Raw genomic sequence first — 18767 nt, forward strand, 5'->3', positions numbered from 1 at the left:
AAGCATTTTAATTATCCTCATTCTGCAAATAAATTCCAGCCTTGTTGAGCAACACAAGTCTAAAAAGTCATCCAGTACATCAATATCAACAAGCCTGAAGATCTGAATGTTACATGAAATAAGGAGATATTTTACACAGCAGATAGATAACCAAAACAGAACAATTATAAGTAATATGGTTGGTCTGCAAAATTACCGCAACCACTTAAAGAACAATGCCAAGCAACAAGATAACCTCCTGCTAGAACCCTAGAGTTTAAAGCCCCAAACAAACAACTCTAGTTCAACTTCCCAAGAATGGCACAACCTTGACCAAAAAATCTTCTCGTACAAAGTGAGCCTAAAATGAGACAGTCAAATTGTCTTAATAGCATCTAGTCTTTCTTTAGCCGAGCCTCAAAACCTCCTTCAGGTAGCTTTACTAGATGGTAAGGCATGTGAGTTCCAAGAAGTCTATCCCATATTGAGAAGAATGGCTGAGAATAGTTGTACTTCAAGCCCTGAAGTTGATGGTGGACATCGTGATAAGCGGTGTTGTTCTGGAAGAACAAGTGGAAGATATTGCCAGGCAACCAAAGCCCGGAGTGATCATCAACAGTTTTAATCACAGCAAAGCAGAAAAATATCACGGCTGTTCGTGCAGTCATTCCCGAGACAAGAAAAGAGAGGGCTCCACCCAAAGTGTCGAGCAAAAGTCCCTCAAGTGGGTGATTGTAAAGGGCGCCGATTGCATAAGGAACAACCAGCCTATGGTGCTGAGAGTGGATATGACGATACAAGAATTTGTTCTGATGCATATATCGGTGCACAAAGTACTGCCATGTATCCATGACAAACATCGCGATGATAATCTGCAGAATCTGCACAGGAATCGATGCCTGGGTTGTGATGCCGGATGCATCTGCCTTTGAGGTCAACTGTTGAAACAGTTGCAAGATAGATTAGTGACTACTTGTTGGAGAAAGTATCTATGAATGCACACAATTTACAGGTCTCTAATGTCCTCATATGAGTCGCATAGACCATTACCAATGCACAACATTATTCGCCGGTAAACCTTCAAATATTAGCTGGAATTAACAGATAAGATATGCAAAATAATTCCAATAAACAAATGCACCAACTTAAATTGCATATCATTTGTCATGAAATTACTCCTGCGCATTTTTCTGACTTTACTAAAATATTATAATAATTTACCATCAATTAGATTTTCCACAGGGAAGTGTGTTGCCACTCCCACATCACAAATCTAAATCTAGCATTATTCGAAGTTAATTAAGCCTAGATTTAGATAAAGTCTCAGACAAATGCAAACTTCTTACACATGAAGAGTATATCAACTCATAGTGCTTAGCAAAGGAAGCACATTTCCTGAAAACGGATGGTCCTTCTGGGCCCAAGGACCATAACCAAACAAAAAGAAGCAATCTGAAAGAATATACTCAAGCTAAGCTACCTTGTTCAAACAAGACAACCACTAAAAGAACTTAACTGACAATGAAGAGGGGTAGGCTGACCTTCAAATGCAACTTGCCACATGACACTTGTCATGTAAATACTCAGTTACTCAAAGTCTATATCTCAAACCAAAAGAGGAAAAAGGGAGAAAACTTCTTAAAGAACTATCATGTTTCAACCATAAAGCAAAATGACCTCTGTGTATCGTCTACATTAGTAATTATGATCCACTAAAATCAAAATTGCTGCAGTTGACAATTACATAAAAAGGGACAGGTTAAAACATTTATCAAATCTATCAAAGTCACTATTATATTTGTCTTTTGCCATCAGCGTTGTTGGATAGGATAATAGACTCTAAATGACACAATCCCAAATTCATATAGAATCCTGGTGAAGAAGGAAAACAATTGACATACTTGAGTTCCAACTCATGCTTCACTTTGTTAAATGCTCACTTAGAAAAGTTTATCAAGTTCAAAGAGGAGATAACTTTCTCATATTATCTAGCAACAATTTAAAATGGAAATTTTTCCACTATTGCTATGATTAGCCTGTAGATTAGCTCTAGAAAAAAATTAAAAATCAATAAATTTGAAACGTTTATTGAACTTGTATCAGGCTTCAGCTTATCCAGTTATATCAAAAAAGATGCAACAAGCTGAGCACATTCAAGCTACTCAAATTTCCACTCAAGTTCAATGCTATTTGACTTGCAAAGTATTCACATGAAAAACTTTAAGCCTCTCACCCTGAGCAAGATAATCATTCATTCAAACCTTATTTCATCATGTACAGCAATACCCATGTCAAACATTTTTACATTTATTACAAGGTAAGATTCAATGCTAAGCTAAGTTTTTGCTGAGCATTGAATCAATGATCAGAATTACTTTAATTTTTTTTTATTTCTCTTGCCTAACAGCTCCGCCAAACTTAGCTCCGCACTAAATTCTTATCCTCATCCTTATTACAGAAAGAATCTCAATAATCTCATGTTGGCTAGCATCCATGTAAAAGAACCACAACATCATCGGAAACAACAAAAACCGGAAAACATGGCTAACATAAAAGTCATTCTAAAAATAACGTTAACAACTAACCATGAAAAGTAACTGTGCGACTGTTGCCTGAACGAGCTGTTGAAGCAAAACACCCTTGACCACAGCAGAAAGTGGCACTGAGTTCTTCTCATCTTCCTCCTTTTTAGTATGTAACCTGTAATTATCCAAAGGTGGTAACATTTGATAAAACCCTGCATATAACCAATACACTACTATTGGAGCAAATGTCCCCATTGCTTCATCACTCACATATCCTTCCCAGAACACCATCGTTGATCCAATTTACACGCAAAAAATAATCAATCCAGCTCAAATTTCAACCTTCATCTATTGTCTAAGAGCTAACGCTGAATGCTTTGCGTTCACCTCAGCCTGATGATAAAAACCAAAAAGATTGATTTAAACTAATTCAAATTAACACCTAATAGTAAGAAGTCATGCAATATAAATTAAATTCAAAAGAAAGAATTAAAATCGCGAAGCATTGACTAACAAAAAAAAATCAATGAAATAGATTTGAAATTTCAAATGTCATACTGCGTTACTTAGTTTAAACTAATTAAAACTAAAACCTAAAATTTAAAACCTAATGTAGTTTAAAATAATTAAACGTGAAACCTAATATTTTAATTATAAAACTCCAAATCATACATCAAATTTCTAAATAAAAACAAACTCAAGCGGAAAAAAAAAAGCGACGCATTGACTAAAAAAAAATAAAATCAACAACAGAAGATATTTAAAATCCTAAACGTCACTTAGTTTAAATTAATTCAAAAATTAAAACCCAATGTGTGAGCTAAAATTAAGAAATCAAGCACTGAAGATAAAAAAAGGGAAAAAAAACATTGTAGTTTGTTACTTAAAAATAATCAAATTAAAACCTAATATTCAAAAATCTGAAAATGAAATACTATAAAAAAAACGTTGACTAACTTACAGATACGCAAAATGACCTTGAAATGGCAGAGAATGAGAGTGACATTCAGATCTATCCAGCTTTTGAGCCGCTTGATTTTTGAATCAACCAATCGGGGAACAGGAAGAAACGTTTGTGACAGTTGTGAATTTTCTTTTCTTTTTTTTTTCAAAAAAGATTTTGCGGTGCAATATAAGTGGATGAGAAGTTTTTTTTTTTTTTTTTCTGTTTTTATTTTGAAGGGCTTTGCCGTGTGAGGCCCAACCTGGGCTTTCGTTTCTATGTCTGTTTGTACGGCAGACAGCATAATGATTGACTGACGCTGCTTTTTTTTCCCTCTTTCTTGCATAATAATATCTACCTCCCTAACTTATTTTTTATTTAATCAACTCATGACATATTTTTTTCCATTTATGTCAAGTAGGTCTTTGATTTTAATTATTCGACTAAAAGTATGAAAGACCAAATAATTCTTAAATTTTGTTTAGTTATTTGAAAGAGACGGAGAGCCATGCATTAACTAGATAGCAAACCATCTCATTGCTCATATATATGAGCATGAGTTTAATTTTTTATGTGATTCACTAAAAGAAATTTTCCGCATATCTGACATAATAAAAAGTTATATACTTAAATAGAGTCATAATATAATAATGTCGGAGGTCTATAAAGATTTTTAATTTTAGATATGGATGGATTTGTAAATGTAATATTCAAAGTGAGAGAGAGAGAGAGAGAGAAAAAATGACCCAAATTTAAATTTGAAATCTGAAAGTTTTAGAAATAAGTTATATAATATTTTTAATTTTAGATATGGATGGATTTGTAAATGTAATATTCAAAGTGAGAGAGAGAGAGAGAGAGAAAAAAAATGACCCAAATTTAAATTTGAAATCTGAAAGTTTTAGAAATAAGGAATACAAACGAAAATTCTTTAGAAAATGCGCTAATTGAGAAATTTCAAAACAATTTTTGAATAAACATTTTACAACAAATAAAAATTGTCTATTACTTTTAAAAAGATTTATTATATATTTTTTATCACAATTATTATAAAACTTTCGTAAAAAATTAAAATATCATAAAAAGCATGCGGGTCGTGCTCCCTCTCGGCCTTGGTCCTAGAATTTATGGGGCTCCACTAGGTCCGGTATAAAGAAAATGGGCCTCAATTTAGGCCGGTCTATAGTTTGTCGGAATCAATTTATGGATCCGAATTCAATACCGCGTTAGTAAAAGGGTCCATTGCAATATTTCTTGGTTCGTGATAGCTTATATTTGAAGCAAACCTTGCATTTTTATAATTATGCTAACTAGGGGTGGGCATTTTACCCGATCCGACCCGACCCGACCCGATAAATTTCGGGTTAGGGTCGGATCGGGTCGGGATCGAAACCCGATCGGTTTGAAATTTACAAACCCGATCGAGTTGTGATCGGTTCGGATCAAACTCGACCCGATCCGAATATCCGATCGGGTTCTTAAAAAAAAAAAACGTACTGACCCGAATTGACCTGATTTCAACCGACCCGAATTGACCCGAACTGACCCTATTTCAACCGACCTGAATTGACCCGAATTGACCCAAACTGACCCGAATTGACCCGAACTAACCCAAATTGACCCGAACTCAATTCTACCCATTTTAAATTCAACCCGAACCAACCCGAACATAACCCGAATTAATTGATCCGAACCGACCCGAACTCAATTATACCCATTGTTCCTTGTCTAACTTGAACAACCCGAAACCCGATCGGGTTGACCCGAACTCGATTTTGCCCACCCCTAATGCTAACGACTGAAAAACGTTTGACATCTTCTTCAATATTACAAATGTCGCTCATTATGGCAGCAAACTTCTTGCTCAAGACAAGAAGACAGCATAAATAAGTGATAAAACTTTCATGCATGATGTCACCAAAAACTGAGGTCGCCAAAAATATAAAATAATAATGATTTTTTTTTTGTGGTTGCTTAGTCTAATCATTTTTTTTATAGGGAATATGTCTAGTTAGTTAATTTTTTAACGATGAATGATCGATTGTATGAAAAATATATGGGTTATAGATTTTCATTAGAGAAGTACCAAATTTATGGTTCATCATAACTCGCAATTAAATTTCTAAAATTCATGAAGCTATTTTGTCAAAAGTTAGTAATCTCATTAGATTCCGTCAAATTAAATCTACTAAAAGGTTTACGACCAATTTTCAGAACATACATTAAACTAAAAAATTAGAAAGTCCAAAATATTCTAAATAAATTTTTGTTATAAATACTTCTCTGTATTTATTCCATAATAAACCATAATTCTTTAAGTCGCCAAAAATGCTTTAACCGTAAAACTCATTCTTAATCACAACCGTTTATCATGCAGAAGCACAATTCCGTGAACTCTAAACCCACACACACCAATCCTCAGTTTTTATCTCACTTGCACTAAGAGTAAAAATCAATTTTTTTTTTTTTTATAGAGAGATCCCTATGATAGATAAAATCTCATTTAGGCTCCATTTAGTACAATTTTTCAAATAGAGCTTTTATAAATAACTCTTTTACCAAAAAAATTTTAATTGTTTGGTTGTCAATAAGAATTTTTATTAAAAATTTATAAAATTATTTTAATAGGCAGATTTTTCAAAGTTATGTTATAAAAAGAGTAAAATAAGATTGTTAAATAAGTAGATAATATTTTAAATATTATTAAAAAAAAACTTTTCAACCTCTATTCCAAAAGTCAAAAATTTGAGTTTCTACTAATGGAGACAAAATAACTTATTTAAGTTACAAAAGCTCTATTAGAAAAACAACCAAACAACAACAAAATTTATGATAAGAATTTATAAGATTAAATAAACACTTATAGTCATTAAATAAGACACATCAAATATGTACTTAATTTGTTAATTGATGTAATCAAATACATAGTCTGCCTTTTATAATTGTACCTTAACCGTGATACAGTTCATTCAAATTATGTTATAGTCCCTACGATTCTTCATAAAACACCCTACAATAATGTATTATAAATTCCAATTTTTGGTCAAACAAAATATAACTTGGAAATTGTAATTTAAAAAAATTGAAATTAAAACAAAAAGTAGGACAAGTGTATCACAATAGGTTAATTTTTATATATTCTTACACTGGTGATTTTTAAGCATCATAAAATTGGGAATTAAATTGTTTTTTTACTAATATAAAGAAAATTTTAATATTTGACCTTTTGATCATTTTAAAAGATTTTACAAATTAAACCGATAAATTTAGTTATTCGTAACATAAAACTACCAAAACAATAATAGGTTTAAAGATTAATAATTTAAAATATATTACCATCCTTATACATTTAAGATACATAACTTGTAACTCAAATAATATGAGAAGTGTTATTCTATAATAGATAGTGTGAAACTAATACATGAGTGGTAAAATTTACATAAAATTTAAGAGACAAACAAATAAACCTTTAAATTTATTAATAGGATAAAACAATGGTGCAAATATGATACCATACCACAACTGCACTTAGCCATTAAATCTAACTGCACACATATACTATAGCTAAATCAATGGCTAGTTGCACTATAGTTGGACCCCCATTAATATTATAAGCTCTAAAAGATAAAATTTTTATTGCTCTTAATTCTAATTTCCCAAACCAAACGTCCCATGAAGCAGAGACTCGTGTGAGAAATCGCGAACTAAATCCTTATTTATAATTTTATCAAAACTTAATTAAAAAAATTGAGGCAAATTTCACAGAAACTTCCCATCCGCGCTCGCCTAAAAGCAGTCCCAACCCACCGCCACAATATTTCCTCACGGAACTACTTTCGAGCTTTGACCAAAAAGCTTTCATACACTCCTCTGGAGTCAAAATTTTAATCTTATCGTCTAGGGGTTGTTTGTTCACGCGAGCAAACCCCAAATCAACTGCCCATCACTTTTTCCAATATCATGTAGTAAAATTTTCCCCCATTTTGACACTCTGTAGTTGTTTATTCGTTTTATAAGTGGGATTTTTGTTCAATTTGTGATTGGTTTAGGATTTGATTTTGTTTGATTTGAATCGAAGAGATATGAAGGTGACTTCAGAAAACGTGTGGCCGCCTGGATTCAGGTTTCACCCAACAGATGAAGAACTTGTTCTGTTTTATTTGAAGAGAAAGATCTGTAAGAAGAAGATCAAATTTGATATCATCTCTGAGACTGACGTTTACAAGTGGGATCCCGAAGAATTGCCTGGTATTATTTTGACACTGTTTTTTTTTTCCTTTTCCTTTTCGTTTTTGTTATGTTATTATGTTTTTGATTCGTTGACTTGAGAATTAGGTTGATTTGAGGGTGTGTTCAATTGGGTTATTGGCCGTTGACTTGGTTTGTGGCGAAGTTGAAAACTTTATTCATCTGGGTTTTGCGTTCTGTTGATTGATTGATTGTTAAGAATCGCTTTTGATGATTATTCTGCTTGTTTGACCTGTGATTTAGTCAATATTAGAATCTGCGTGGGTTCAATATATATTGTTCTTTGGTATATTGATTGACGTTGATGATGTAGGGAATCTGTGTTGAACTTCGGAGATATCAGACATGCAACGATTCCGTATGACTATAAATAGGTCATGGTTTGTAATTGTAACTATGAGCTTCTATCATTCGTGTTTGGGATATTGTTACTGTGTGGCCACTTTTTTTTTATAGTATTTAATTGAATGTTCAGCAGTATATTATGATTGGTGAAATTTACTTTTTCTGGATATGTTCGTCTGTTGATTGATTAAACAATTGGTGTTCTAACAAATGTGCCAATTTCTTTTAGGGCAATCTTTGTTGAAGTCTGGAGATAGGCAATGGTTTTTCTTCAGTCCGAGGGACCGGAAGTATCCTAATGGAGCAAGGTCAAACAGGGCAACCCGACATGGGTATTGGAAAGCCACAGGAAAGGATCGGAATGTAACATGTCATTCTAGGAATGTTGGAGTGAAGAAAACCCTGGTTTTCTATAGGGGACGTGCACCAACTGGTGAACGTACAGACTGGGTGATGCACGAGTATACCTTGGATGAAGAGGAACTTCAGAGATGCCAGAATATCTCTGTATGGTTCTTATTAGTTTCTTTGTGAGTTAATTTTTTTCCACTGTGTTTGTCAGTTACTAATCTGGTCTCCCTTTGAATTTCAGGATTATTATGCACTTTATAAGGTTTTCAAAAAAAGTGGACCTGGTCCTAAAAATGGGGAGCAGTATGGGGCTCCATTTAAAGAAGAAGACTGGCTTGATGATGAAGATCTAGTTGATACAAAAACTGTTGAGGAGATTGCTTCAAAGGAACTGAAAGAGGTTGCAACTGCTCATGATGTGAAACCTAATGGTCAAGTACCATTGGTGTTGGATGATTTTGAGGAGTTTATAAAGCAACTTGCTGATGAGCCCTTACCGACTGAGACTCAAATCAATTACACCTATGAAGCACCCCAGGTTGGTTATTTTTTCCATTCTGTAGTTGCATTTGTGGATGTGTTGAAAACAATAGAACGAATGTCTGTTTCATTAATGATATTAATTTCTTGATACTTGAATGTGGTGACCTGAGTGCAATATGGAATGCAACTGGTCTGCCTTTGATTACATCAACTCCTTTGTCATATACATTTTGGTGAAACTTGCTTTGCCAAAATGAAAATAGTGGATCTAAGTAGAAATCAAAACAATGGCTAATGAGTGATGTTGTACGCATATTGCAATTGAACTTTTATAACCAATGTCCATTGACATATGTTATGATCTTAATATCATGCAGGTTGTTGGCGAAGAAGAGGCACAAAGTACCTTGATGAATGCATCCTCTAGGGAAGTTATGTTTTCTGAGCCTATCAGTGTGTGTAATGAGCAGGCCAGCTTTGACTTCACCCAATCTGCTTCCTCAAATTTGCAACTGTATGATACATCTGAGGTCACATCTGCTCCCAACAATTGTAAGCAGGTGCTGCAGATATTTGAGGAGGATTTCTTGGAAATGGATGATCTGATTGGTCCTCAACCTACAGTTTCCACCCCTGAGGTGGAGAACTTGCAGTTTAATGAGTTCGATGGACTGAGTGAGCTTGACCTGTTCCATGATGCAGCCTTGTTTCTTCAGAATTTGGAGCCTGTCGATCTGGAAGAGAATACAAATGCTCTGGCAGATAACTTGGTGAACCAGGTAGATCACCAGTTCCAGCCTCAGTCAGTGGTAAACCAGGTGGATAACCAGTTGCAACCAAATTTGATTGTCAACCAAATGAATCACCAGTTGGAACCAAATTCAATGGGAAACCAGACAAGTCACCAGTTGCAACCAAATTTGGCGGTAAGCCAGGTGGATTACGAGCTGCAGCCCCATTCTCTTGGTGCAGAAGATATTAGCAGTCAGCAATGGATGCATGATCTCTGTGCAGAAGATATTAGCAGTCAGCCTTGGATGCATGATCAGCTAACTAATTTCTTCACTCCGACAGAATCGACTCAAGGGATTTTGTGTCCCCCAATCTCAGGTACATTATTCAATGTACATTAGTGATGATACCTTTGTTCTTCTACAACTGAGAGTTCTATTTCACTGAGTTGTGTTCTTGTGTTGGACAAATTTGCTGTCTCCGTAGCCTGTCCATACAGAGCTCTTGATGAAATGGATGGTCTGGTTGACATGACAACAGTCCACATGGCAAAAAGCCTATGTAAAGAGAATTGAACCAGATTCAAGAGCTCTTCCAGTACAATTATTACTTCATATGTTAAAAAATTTAGTGATTGTGTTATAGGGTTTTGCTAATACTGCAATTTTCTAATTGTTTAGGTTCCATACAACAATCTGCCAATCACCCTACTGAAGCAAACCCAAATCAGGATCAAAGTGGCCAAGAAGTTGGTGGTGCAACAAGTCGGTTTGCATCTTCTTTGTGGGCCTTTGTTGAGTCTATACCAACTACTCCTGCGTCTGCTTCGGAGAGCCCATTAGTGAATCGGGCGTTCGAGCGAATGTCTAGCTTTAGTAGGATGAGAATAACTGCAAGAAACCCCAATGTAGCTGGAGGTGATGCTGCAGCTTTAACAAGAAGACAGGCGAGTAGTAACAGGGGATTTTTACTTTTATCTATTTTGGGAGCATTGTGTGCCATTTTATGGATGTTAATGGGAACTATGAGAGTCTTGGGCAGTTGCATCTCCTCTTGATTTTATGTAAATGTGAAGCTTATTGTCGCTAATATATTTAGGACAAATTGTTGGTTTCTTTAGAAAGCTTTACACATTGTGAAACCAAACAATGTTCTGATTTTATGTGAATTTAGAATGTAAAGGATGAAGTTTTGTCTTTTTTGGAAAAGTATGCAGCAGGCTCCTCGAGACAAAATATACTGATAATTTTATTTACTTGTGCAGATCATCTTACTAACTAATTTTATGAAGATTTTACTCTTGAATTTTGTCAGCTATTGGCTTGACAATGCAGCTTTATATTTTCGATTGTCGGTGTGGCAAGGTGTCTTCATATGGAAATTATGTCTTATTCTAACTTATTCTAACATTCTTAATTTTTATCTAAGTCTTATTTTAACCCGTAATCCAAAATAATATGATTATTCTAACATTCTTAATTTTTATGTTGGTCTTATTTTAACCAGTAATTCAAAATATTATGATCTTATTTTATAAATTGTGAAACTCTACAAGAATAAAACTACATTTTGTATTTGGGACCGTTCACAATCAACTACTATTGGTAATCATTTAAAATACAAACCTACAAATACCGCAAGCCCGTCTAGCTCAGTCGGTAGAGCGCAAGGCTCTTAACCTTGTGGTCGTGGGTTCGAGCCCCACGGTGGGCGTGTAATTTGCTTTTTTTTTTTTTTTGTTTTTGTTTTTGTGCTTGTGTCTGTGTCACCATTGCTCCTTAATTTGTTTATAAGTTTTATAAATTGCGAACGAACATCAATTTTGCAGTGTAAATAGTCAACTCTTCTTAATGGGTAACAATGAGTTCTATAAAAATGTTAAATTATTTTTAAATGATCTCATTTAATTAATTTTAACGCTTTTACTTTATTTGATACTAATAGAACCTTTTAAAACTTGTTTACTACTATAATTATACAGTAAAAGAACCCTTAAATTTTTTTATTTAAATAACTGCATGCCTTTTAATATTAAATTTGAAATAGATTTTTTAATAGTACACCGTTTAAATAATTATGTGATTTACAATCAAAACATCAATTTATTTCCTTGCCATGGGTTAAAAGAGCTTGAGATAGTGTTTTCTTTTTAATATTTAATTTGAAATAGATTTTTTTCTTTTAATAGTAAATTATCTAAAATAAACACATTATTAAATAATATTTAAAAACTCGTTTATTAAGATAAGTATACGCCTTTTAATGGAATGATGTGATTGATTGAGATGTAATTATAAAAATTATAGTAAAAAAAGGGTTCTAAGACTACTGCTACAAGGTATATTGAATGGATTCATAATTAAATATATATTATTTTGGATGCCAGCTATTTAAAATAATAAAACATTTTTGTGTTGAAAAATAAATCTGAGGTTGATTTTCATTCATATGAATCCAGAAAGGATTGAGTTTACTCATAAATAATAATGGTAAATAATGATGTGTTACTATCAAATTATAATAATTATTAAATCTTATTATTAATATAAACAGTAAATTTCGATCCAGAGAGTTGGGGCTTGGACGAGAGTCGAGACTCGAGAGCAAACCGAAACGACGACGCACCATTCTCTACATTCTCTCCGTGCGTCTGGAATACATAGAGAAAGAGGGCACACCCCCTCGGCTTCTTTGTTTACCCCTTCGGCTTCTTCATTGACACTCGCAAGACAATTCAAATCAATTCAATTCAAACACAGAGGAGAGCTTATTATGCGTATTCAATTGAATATAATACTATTATTTTTGTTCTAACTACGATGCCGTATTAGCGGCGACTTCAGAAACAGAAGCGGAAACAAAACACTAAATTAATTAAAGTGATGGGCAGAATGAAGAAGATGAAGCAGCGCTTCACCTTCTTCTTTTCTTGTTAACTTCAATGGCATCTTCTCAGCATCGTTGCGTTTTCGGTCTCTCTCTCTCTCTCTCTCTCTCTCTATTTCTTTTTAAATTCATTTTTACTTACGGCAATTGAACATTATTATTATTATTATGAATTAATTTTTTTAATTTGTTTGGGGCTTCAGTTGGGAACATTCCGTATGATGCAACTGAGGAACAGCTTATAGAAATCTGCAGGGAGGTTGGTCCTGTTGTGTCATTCAGGTCAGTTTTCCAATTTTATTTTTTTTTTTGGGGCGGGTGGGGGGTTATTTTTATTTTTTTTTAGTCAGCTCTTGTCATTATAGTTTCCTGATATGCTTAAACTGCCATGAAACTTGTACTATGAGTTTAAGATTATTTGGCGAGCGATTTAAGTTAGGTGAGATAATGCATCAAGTGCATAAATTGAAACCCAAAAGAAGAAACCACCTTGAGTCAAAGCATTACAAGTAGGTTTTGTGATTTTGTCATTATATGCTTATGATAATATGATAGAAATAGTCCATGCTCTTGATATTATGTCCTTTAGAACCTTTTTTTTATTAACTGTAATCTTTTAGTGTTGTTCATTTTGATATTTTCTGGCTTTTACTTGATGTTGCTAAGATTCATGCCCAACTCTTTTGATTTCCTCTGTTCTTTCTTGCGTTACTGTTTTATTTCAGTTTTACCCCAATTAATTTGCTTAAACTGTTGGTGGAATGAGTTTGTGATTGTTGGTAAGAAAACTATAATTAATTCATTGAAAGCATTTGAAAAGGATGTCCCACTTTTCAAGTCAATTGCATGTAAACTATGACGTCCCATGTGTCAGGATCCCTGTTTCATAAGCTATATACTTATATTTAATTCGAGCAATAGTTAAAGCTTTTTATGAACTATGCTCGTTGTCAACCTATAAATTTGATATAAACTTGAACCTTCTTGGCAACATAGAATAAGCGCTGATTATACTCTGGGTTTGCCTTTATTTTTAATTTCATTTTTCTTTATCAAAATGGTAACCTGTTGGTTTAAACTATTTCTGTTTCCTTTGCTTTCAGATTAGTTATTGATAGAGAAACTGGAAAACCAAAAGGTTATGGGTTCTGTGAGTACAAGGATGAAGAGACAGCTCTAAGTGCTCGCCGTAATCTACAAGGTTATGAGATCAATGGCCGGCAATTACGTGTTGATTTTGCTGAAAATGACAAAGGAGCTGATAGAAACAGAGAGCAGGTGATAGTCAAATGTTTAGCCATGCTGTTAATTTCCTCTTCCTCTCTTTTCCCCCCTTTTTGATTCAAACAAAGTCTTTTAGTTGGTATTGCTGTAGCCGGTCTTGCTGCCATAGTTTTTTTAATTAATGGACAAGGATTAAGTTGCATTAATGTGCATAATCAGTTGCTTTGTTAATTTTCACAACGGCATTACCTTCTTAAATTCCTTTTGGCACTAATTTGTAGTGTGTTAAGTGTCAGTTTCCGTTTGAAGCTTCAATTATAATGATTGTTTTCTGTCTGTTGCAGGGTCGTGGTGGACCTGGAATGGCTGCAATTGTTGGTTAGTTTCTTTTTTATTTTATTGTGTTTTTTAACATGAATAAGACTAAAAAACTTCTTTTTAGTACCTACTGGCCAACGATATGTTTTGTGATGCTAAGTTTCTGCTGCTGACTTTATTTGTTATTTTTGTTCTGATGTATACATCGCAGACCCTCAAAAACAATTAGGGGGCCCAGCAATCCACGGAGAATCTGTCCACCATCAGCCCATTGGTCTCCATATAGCTATTACAGCTGCAGCTGTTATGACTGGAGCTCTTGGTGCTGCTCAGGTTGGGGTTCAATCAAATCAAAATGGTATTCAGAGTCAGTTGGCATCGCCCAATGATCCCTTAACTCTTCATCTGGCTAAAATGTCCAGGAATCAGCTAAATGAAATTATGTCTGAGATGAAGGTATGTATTTTAGAAAATTTTACGTTTCTTTTCTGGATTAGCTTGATTACTTAGGAATTCTTAGATTACTGGTATATTTAATGTCTTATATGATGGCAGTTGATGGCTACTCAAAATAAGGAGCAAGCTCGCCAGCTGTTAGTTGCAAAACCTCAACTGCTAAAAGCTCTTTTTCAGGTGTTTGTCTATTGTTTGCCTTTAGGGATAGTGGTTTTTTCTTGGCGTTTTTTGTCGGTACTCCACTATGCACATGTGCCCATATATGTATGTGGTTTCTATTACAGAGTGCTGTATATTTTCTCCTGATGAGCCTTTATTTCTTAGCTGTTTCAAGAGGCAATAGCAATATTTTTACTCTCTAGTACTCTAAAAAATGAGCTTTTCATATTACTAATTTGTAATCGATACTTCTAAATTTATTTTTGCTTTGAAAAAGCCAAGAAATCGGCTCTATAGTTATTCTCTTGAATTTTATCTCTGGGGAAGAATTCCAGTTGTGCGCATTTGCATCCCCCTAGATTATCAAATGCCTGCAGCTCAGCGCATTGTCAATAACACCTTGTTTCTAGGAGTAAATTTTAATATAAAAACATCATTAGAATAAGTCACAGATTCAGTGGGTTTGTTGAACTCTATACCTCTTGTACCACCTAACCAGTTGAGCCGCAAAACACAACCTCATCTACTTTCCTACTTTTCAATTGTATGTAAAGACTGCTGTTTATACCAAAATTGAAGCATGTAAAAAAAAAAGAAATGGCTGTATATGATGTTACCCTATAGCTTTATCTCAATCACGACTGCTGTTTCCTACTTGCTCTCCAAAACCTTACTTATCAGGCTTTGTTCTCCGTTGAACCTCTAAGGTCTCATCCAAATCATTCCAAATAGCAGTGTATACCTTGCAGGCTTTCAAAGGAGATGTGCCCAGCCATTCAATGCTGTATATATACAGGAAAGACTTGTATTTGCAAGTCTGGCATTGATGATTTTTTAATTAGAATATTGCTTCTTCATTTTATTATTTACAGGTACATACACGTTTTATATAATTGATTTAGATAAATAGAATTTGGGCAGATGCACCATGGGAGATCTAAAAAATCTTTAAAAGACTTTCATTTTCTCAAATCCAAATCCTGATGTATATCATTAATCAGTTTCATTTTTAATATGTTCTGAAATGTCATTTCTTTTTTTTGCCATCTTATTGTGGCACTCACAACTTGATCTTAGATTTGTTTTTCTAATTTTGCTTGTAGGCCCAAATAATGCTAGGAATGGCGACTCCCCAAGTGGTTTGTTTCATCCTCACAAAGAATTGAATTATTATCTGTTGTTCAAGATTTAGTGATTATGTCACATGAAAACAGATTTTTTTTAAAAAATTTCTTGTTTTGGATTGTGCAGTCGCAAATGCCAATTCTCCGACAGGGTCCAGGTCACCCTGCACAGCCTTTATTTCAAGATGGCCAGCAGCAAGTAGCTCAACTCCCTGGTCTCCCCCCACTTGCACAGAAGATGCAATTGATGCCCAAAGTTCAAGAAGCTCAAATTCAGCTTCATAACCAATTTTCTGCAGCTACACAGCCCACTGTGCATCCTCAAATTCAGCTGCCACAAAATGCCAAGAACCAAGCTCTACAGCAAGCCTCCCTACCTGGGCAGTCTGGAATTCCAATGCTTCCTTCAATGCACCCCTCTGTTAGACCTCAAATTCAGTTGGCAAATTCCTCTTCCTTGAACCAGCAAGTACATCCTCCTTCACTAGAAAACCAAGTACAGGTTTCAGCTTCCAGTTTAGGGCAGAACACGTGGACAAAACTTCCAAATTCAGCCATGCGATCTTCCTTTTTGCCTCACCCTCCATCATCAGATGCTGGTTTCCAGGTAACCCAAGTCTTGTAGTGATTCTTAGTTAACATAGTTGGAACCAATATGTACGTCTTAAATTGAAGTTGCCTTCAGGCTTGCAACACGGAATTGAATATTCTTTTAGCTCTGCTATGATTTCTGAATGAAATTTACTGGTTGTGCTCAACTTAAGAGGAAGTCTAATACCCTTTGTTTTTGCTTTAATGTTAAAGCACTCAATCTCCATATCATACTGTCTGAGTGAAATTATGCTTTACTACTACAGCATATATTAAACTGCGTGCCATTAGTTTACATGAGTTGCAATGATTGACAATCTGTTTATTCTCTCAGTTAAACACACATTCATTCTTCTAGTACTTGAGAGAAACAAATTACATAGCTGCTAATCTATGTTTTGTTTGGTACTTATCTGGTTATTATTGTATTTCATTTGTGTATAAAATCTAACTTCCTTTTTAATAACAGCCTGGACCCTCAACATCAGCAGGCATTGGACAGACAGTTAGCAGGGACGCTGAAAGAACTGCTAGAGTTCCTGAAGATGGAACCAGGGCGCATAGAAATAATGCATATACAAACATGTCTATGGGTTTAGCCTCAAAAAGAAGCACGGTTAATGATCCTTTAGATTCAATAAGTCACCCTTCGAAAATAGTGAAAACAGAGGATGGAAGTGGCACTTCTTTCTCTGTGGGGGCTTTGAATGTATCTAAACCCATTGGCTCTGCACCATCCCAAGCATTTGGGGCTGGTTTAGTACCTGTAAATCAAGTTCCTAAAGTAGAAGAGGTGCAATATTCTGAGAAACAAATACCTCAGGTAATATGTTCTCGCCAGTGATCTCAATAAATCACAACCATCTGTTTTTTACATCTCAGTTTTGATTCATGCATCAGCTGTTTTAGACTCCAAATTATATCTCATTTTTTACTCTTTAAGTTATCATCTTGATAAGTGTTGGGGTTTTGATCATGTCTCTTTAATTTGCTCAAATGATGCCTTCTGTTCTCTGATAATAAACATATATATTTTGCCATTGTGTGGTGGCTTCTATCAGTTGACGAAATTTTTAATTTCAGTGCCACATGAAATCTTAAGATGGAGGCATGTATATTCTGTTGGAATTGAAGGGACACTTGTTGTGTAAATAGATATGTAGGGTAGATGCATCTCTTTTGGATATTTTAAGTTCTCATGGAATAAAGATTGGCATTAAATATGTTAACATTTGTTTCTGATATCTAACTGTGAACTAGGATGCTGTTAGAATGTTGAAAGAATTATACTTTCAGGTTGTAGAACTCAACAAAGCAGTTTAATATTTGAAATTAATGGGAGCAAGTTATCTTGGACAATAATTTTTTTTAAGGAACTAAACTTAGTGCCCAGGTCTTCAAATTTCTTGTGTTTGCCCCCAACCCAACCTTCTACCCTCTCCTTCCACCACGGCCCCCACCCCACACCTCCCCTCTCTCTATAATCACATCAAGTGTTCCCTGCACTGTGAATGCCCCTAGTTGTTTCTTTCTTTAGAAGTGTTGAACATTCTCGTTATCGGGTGCCTGTTTCCCTGCTTCTCTCATGATGTAGAGCACGCAATTATCTGCTGATTTCATATTCTGAAAAATGCCTGTGATTGATAGATGACGTTTCTACTGTTTCTCTATCTCAGCCGCAGATCTCACCTGATGTAGAGTCCGCCTTACTTCAGCAAGTGTTGAGTTTAACGCCAGAGCAGCTGAATTCATTGCCACCTGAGCAGCGTCAACAAGTCATTCAGCTCCAACAGGCATTATTGCGAGATCAAATGCAACCATCCTAACAGTAAACTGTCAGGTGGATGAACATCCATGTTGCTGCAGGCCACTTCTTTTTTCACTTTGCCGTCAAGGAGGAGAGAGGCCTCCTATTTATTCAATGAAATACGAATGCCTTGTAAAATTATCAATCACAATAGACTTGATTTCTCATCAGGATACAGAAGCATCATACCATTCATGTAACATTAATGAGATTGTAGATTACGGGAAAAAATCAGTTAGAAAAAAGAAAATTTTGTATTATGTTCCTACTGCCAGAGATTTGGTTTTTTATTTTTCTTTTGTTTTTCGGTTCTCACGATTAAGGATTTCTTATTTGCTTGTCCCTGGTCTCCATTTGTTTCTGACATTCTTGTTTGTTGGATTTAAGCAAATAATGCGAGACTAGGACTTTTCGTTTGAGCTATAGATTTTCAGTCAATGTGCCTTGCCTTGATTACCGAAGATGAAGCACTGAGGTGTTTGCTAAATTTTAGATTATGAAAGCGTTAATGGAAGAGTGGATTGGGAAAGCAACATTGCTATATCGTGCCAACGATGCTACTGCTAGCTGGATAAAATCTTGCATGGGCTCGTTGT

At 34.8% G+C, this 18767-nt stretch overlaps 3 protein-coding genes and 1 non-coding gene across 5 annotated transcripts; 3 read left to right on the forward strand and 1 right to left on the reverse strand.

Annotated features, from left to right (window-relative positions):
- Positions 1-58: 58 nt before the first annotated feature.
- LOC18042701 (sphinganine C4-monooxygenase 1) lies at positions 59-3640 on the reverse strand. Of its 2 annotated transcripts, none has more exons than XM_006434503.2 (3): positions 3482-3640; positions 2565-2897; positions 59-917 (listed from the first exon to the last, which is right to left on the reverse strand). In XM_006434503.2, exons 2-3 carry the CDS (start codon positions 2793-2795, stop codon positions 375-377), a joined length of 774 nt encoding a protein of 257 aa, XP_006434566.1. In that variant the 5' UTR covers positions 2796-2897; positions 3482-3640; the 3' UTR covers positions 59-374. The 2 variants fall into 2 exon arrangements, with proteins under 2 accessions (XP_006434566.1, XP_006434565.1); XM_006434502.2 differs by having other exon boundaries at positions 3466-3640.
- Positions 3641-7195: 3555 nt separating this feature from the next.
- Positions 7196-10841, forward strand: LOC18041233 (NAC domain-containing protein 17). Its single transcript, XM_006434506.2, has 5 exons — positions 7196-7695; positions 8270-8547; positions 8633-8929; positions 9252-9984; positions 10287-10841. The coding sequence occupies exons 1-5, from the start codon at positions 7530-7532 to the stop codon at positions 10661-10663; spliced, it is 1851 nt and encodes a 616-aa protein (XP_006434569.1). The 5' UTR covers positions 7196-7529; the 3' UTR covers positions 10664-10841.
- A 405-nt stretch (positions 10842-11246) lies between these two features.
- TRNAK-CUU lies at positions 11247-11319 on the forward strand. The gene has a single exon. It is a non-coding gene; the product is annotated as a tRNA-Lys (tRNA).
- Positions 11320-12165: 846 nt separating this feature from the next.
- On the forward strand, positions 12166-18510 carry LOC18041878 (cleavage stimulating factor 64). The gene is made up of 10 exons (XM_006434507.2): positions 12166-12578; positions 12696-12774; positions 13596-13770; positions 14061-14094; positions 14246-14490; positions 14590-14667; positions 15753-15788; positions 15901-16380; positions 16834-17187; positions 18041-18510. The coding sequence occupies exons 1-10, from the start codon at positions 12548-12550 to the stop codon at positions 18188-18190; spliced, it is 1662 nt and encodes a 553-aa protein (XP_006434570.1). The 5' UTR covers positions 12166-12547; the 3' UTR covers positions 18191-18510.
- Positions 18511-18767: the final 257 nt, after the last annotated feature.

Source organism: Citrus clementina, unplaced genomic scaffold (assembly GCF_000493195.1).
Source record: "Citrus clementina cultivar Clemenules unplaced genomic scaffold, Citrus_clementina_v1.0 scaffold_5, whole genome shotgun sequence".
NCBI classification, from domain to species: Eukaryota; Viridiplantae; Streptophyta; class Magnoliopsida; order Sapindales; family Rutaceae; genus Citrus; species Citrus x clementina.

Bases quoted from the DNA above. Each gene is read 5' to 3' on its own strand.
- LOC18041233 (XM_006434506.2), top strand. From the start codon at position 7,530: ATGAAGGTGACTTCAGAAAACGTGTGGCCGCCTGGATTCAGGTTTCAC. The intron at 7,696-8,269 runs GTATTATTTTGA...AATTTCTTTTAG, and splicing joins GGATCCCGAAGAATTGCCTG to GGCAATCTTTGTTGAAGTCT. The intron at 8,930-9,251 runs GTTGGTTATTTT...AATATCATGCAG, and splicing joins ACACCTATGAAGCACCCCAG to GTTGTTGGCGAAGAAGAGGC.
- LOC18041878 (XM_006434507.2), top strand. From the start codon at position 12,548: ATGGCATCTTCTCAGCATCGTTGCGTTTTCG. The intron at 14,491-14,589 runs GTATGTATTTTA...ATATGATGGCAG, and splicing joins AAATTATGTCTGAGATGAAG to TTGATGGCTACTCAAAATAA. The intron at 14,668-15,752 runs GTGTTTGTCTAT...TTTTGCTTGTAG, and splicing joins TGCTAAAAGCTCTTTTTCAG to GCCCAAATAATGCTAGGAAT.
- LOC18042701 (XM_006434503.2), bottom strand. From the start codon at position 2,795: ATGGTGTTCTGGGAAGGATATGTGAGTGATGAAGCAATGGGGACATTT. The intron at 918-2,564 runs GTTAGTTGTTAA...CTGTTTCAACAG, and splicing joins TCGCACAGTTACTTTTCATG to TTGACCTCAAAGGCAGATGC.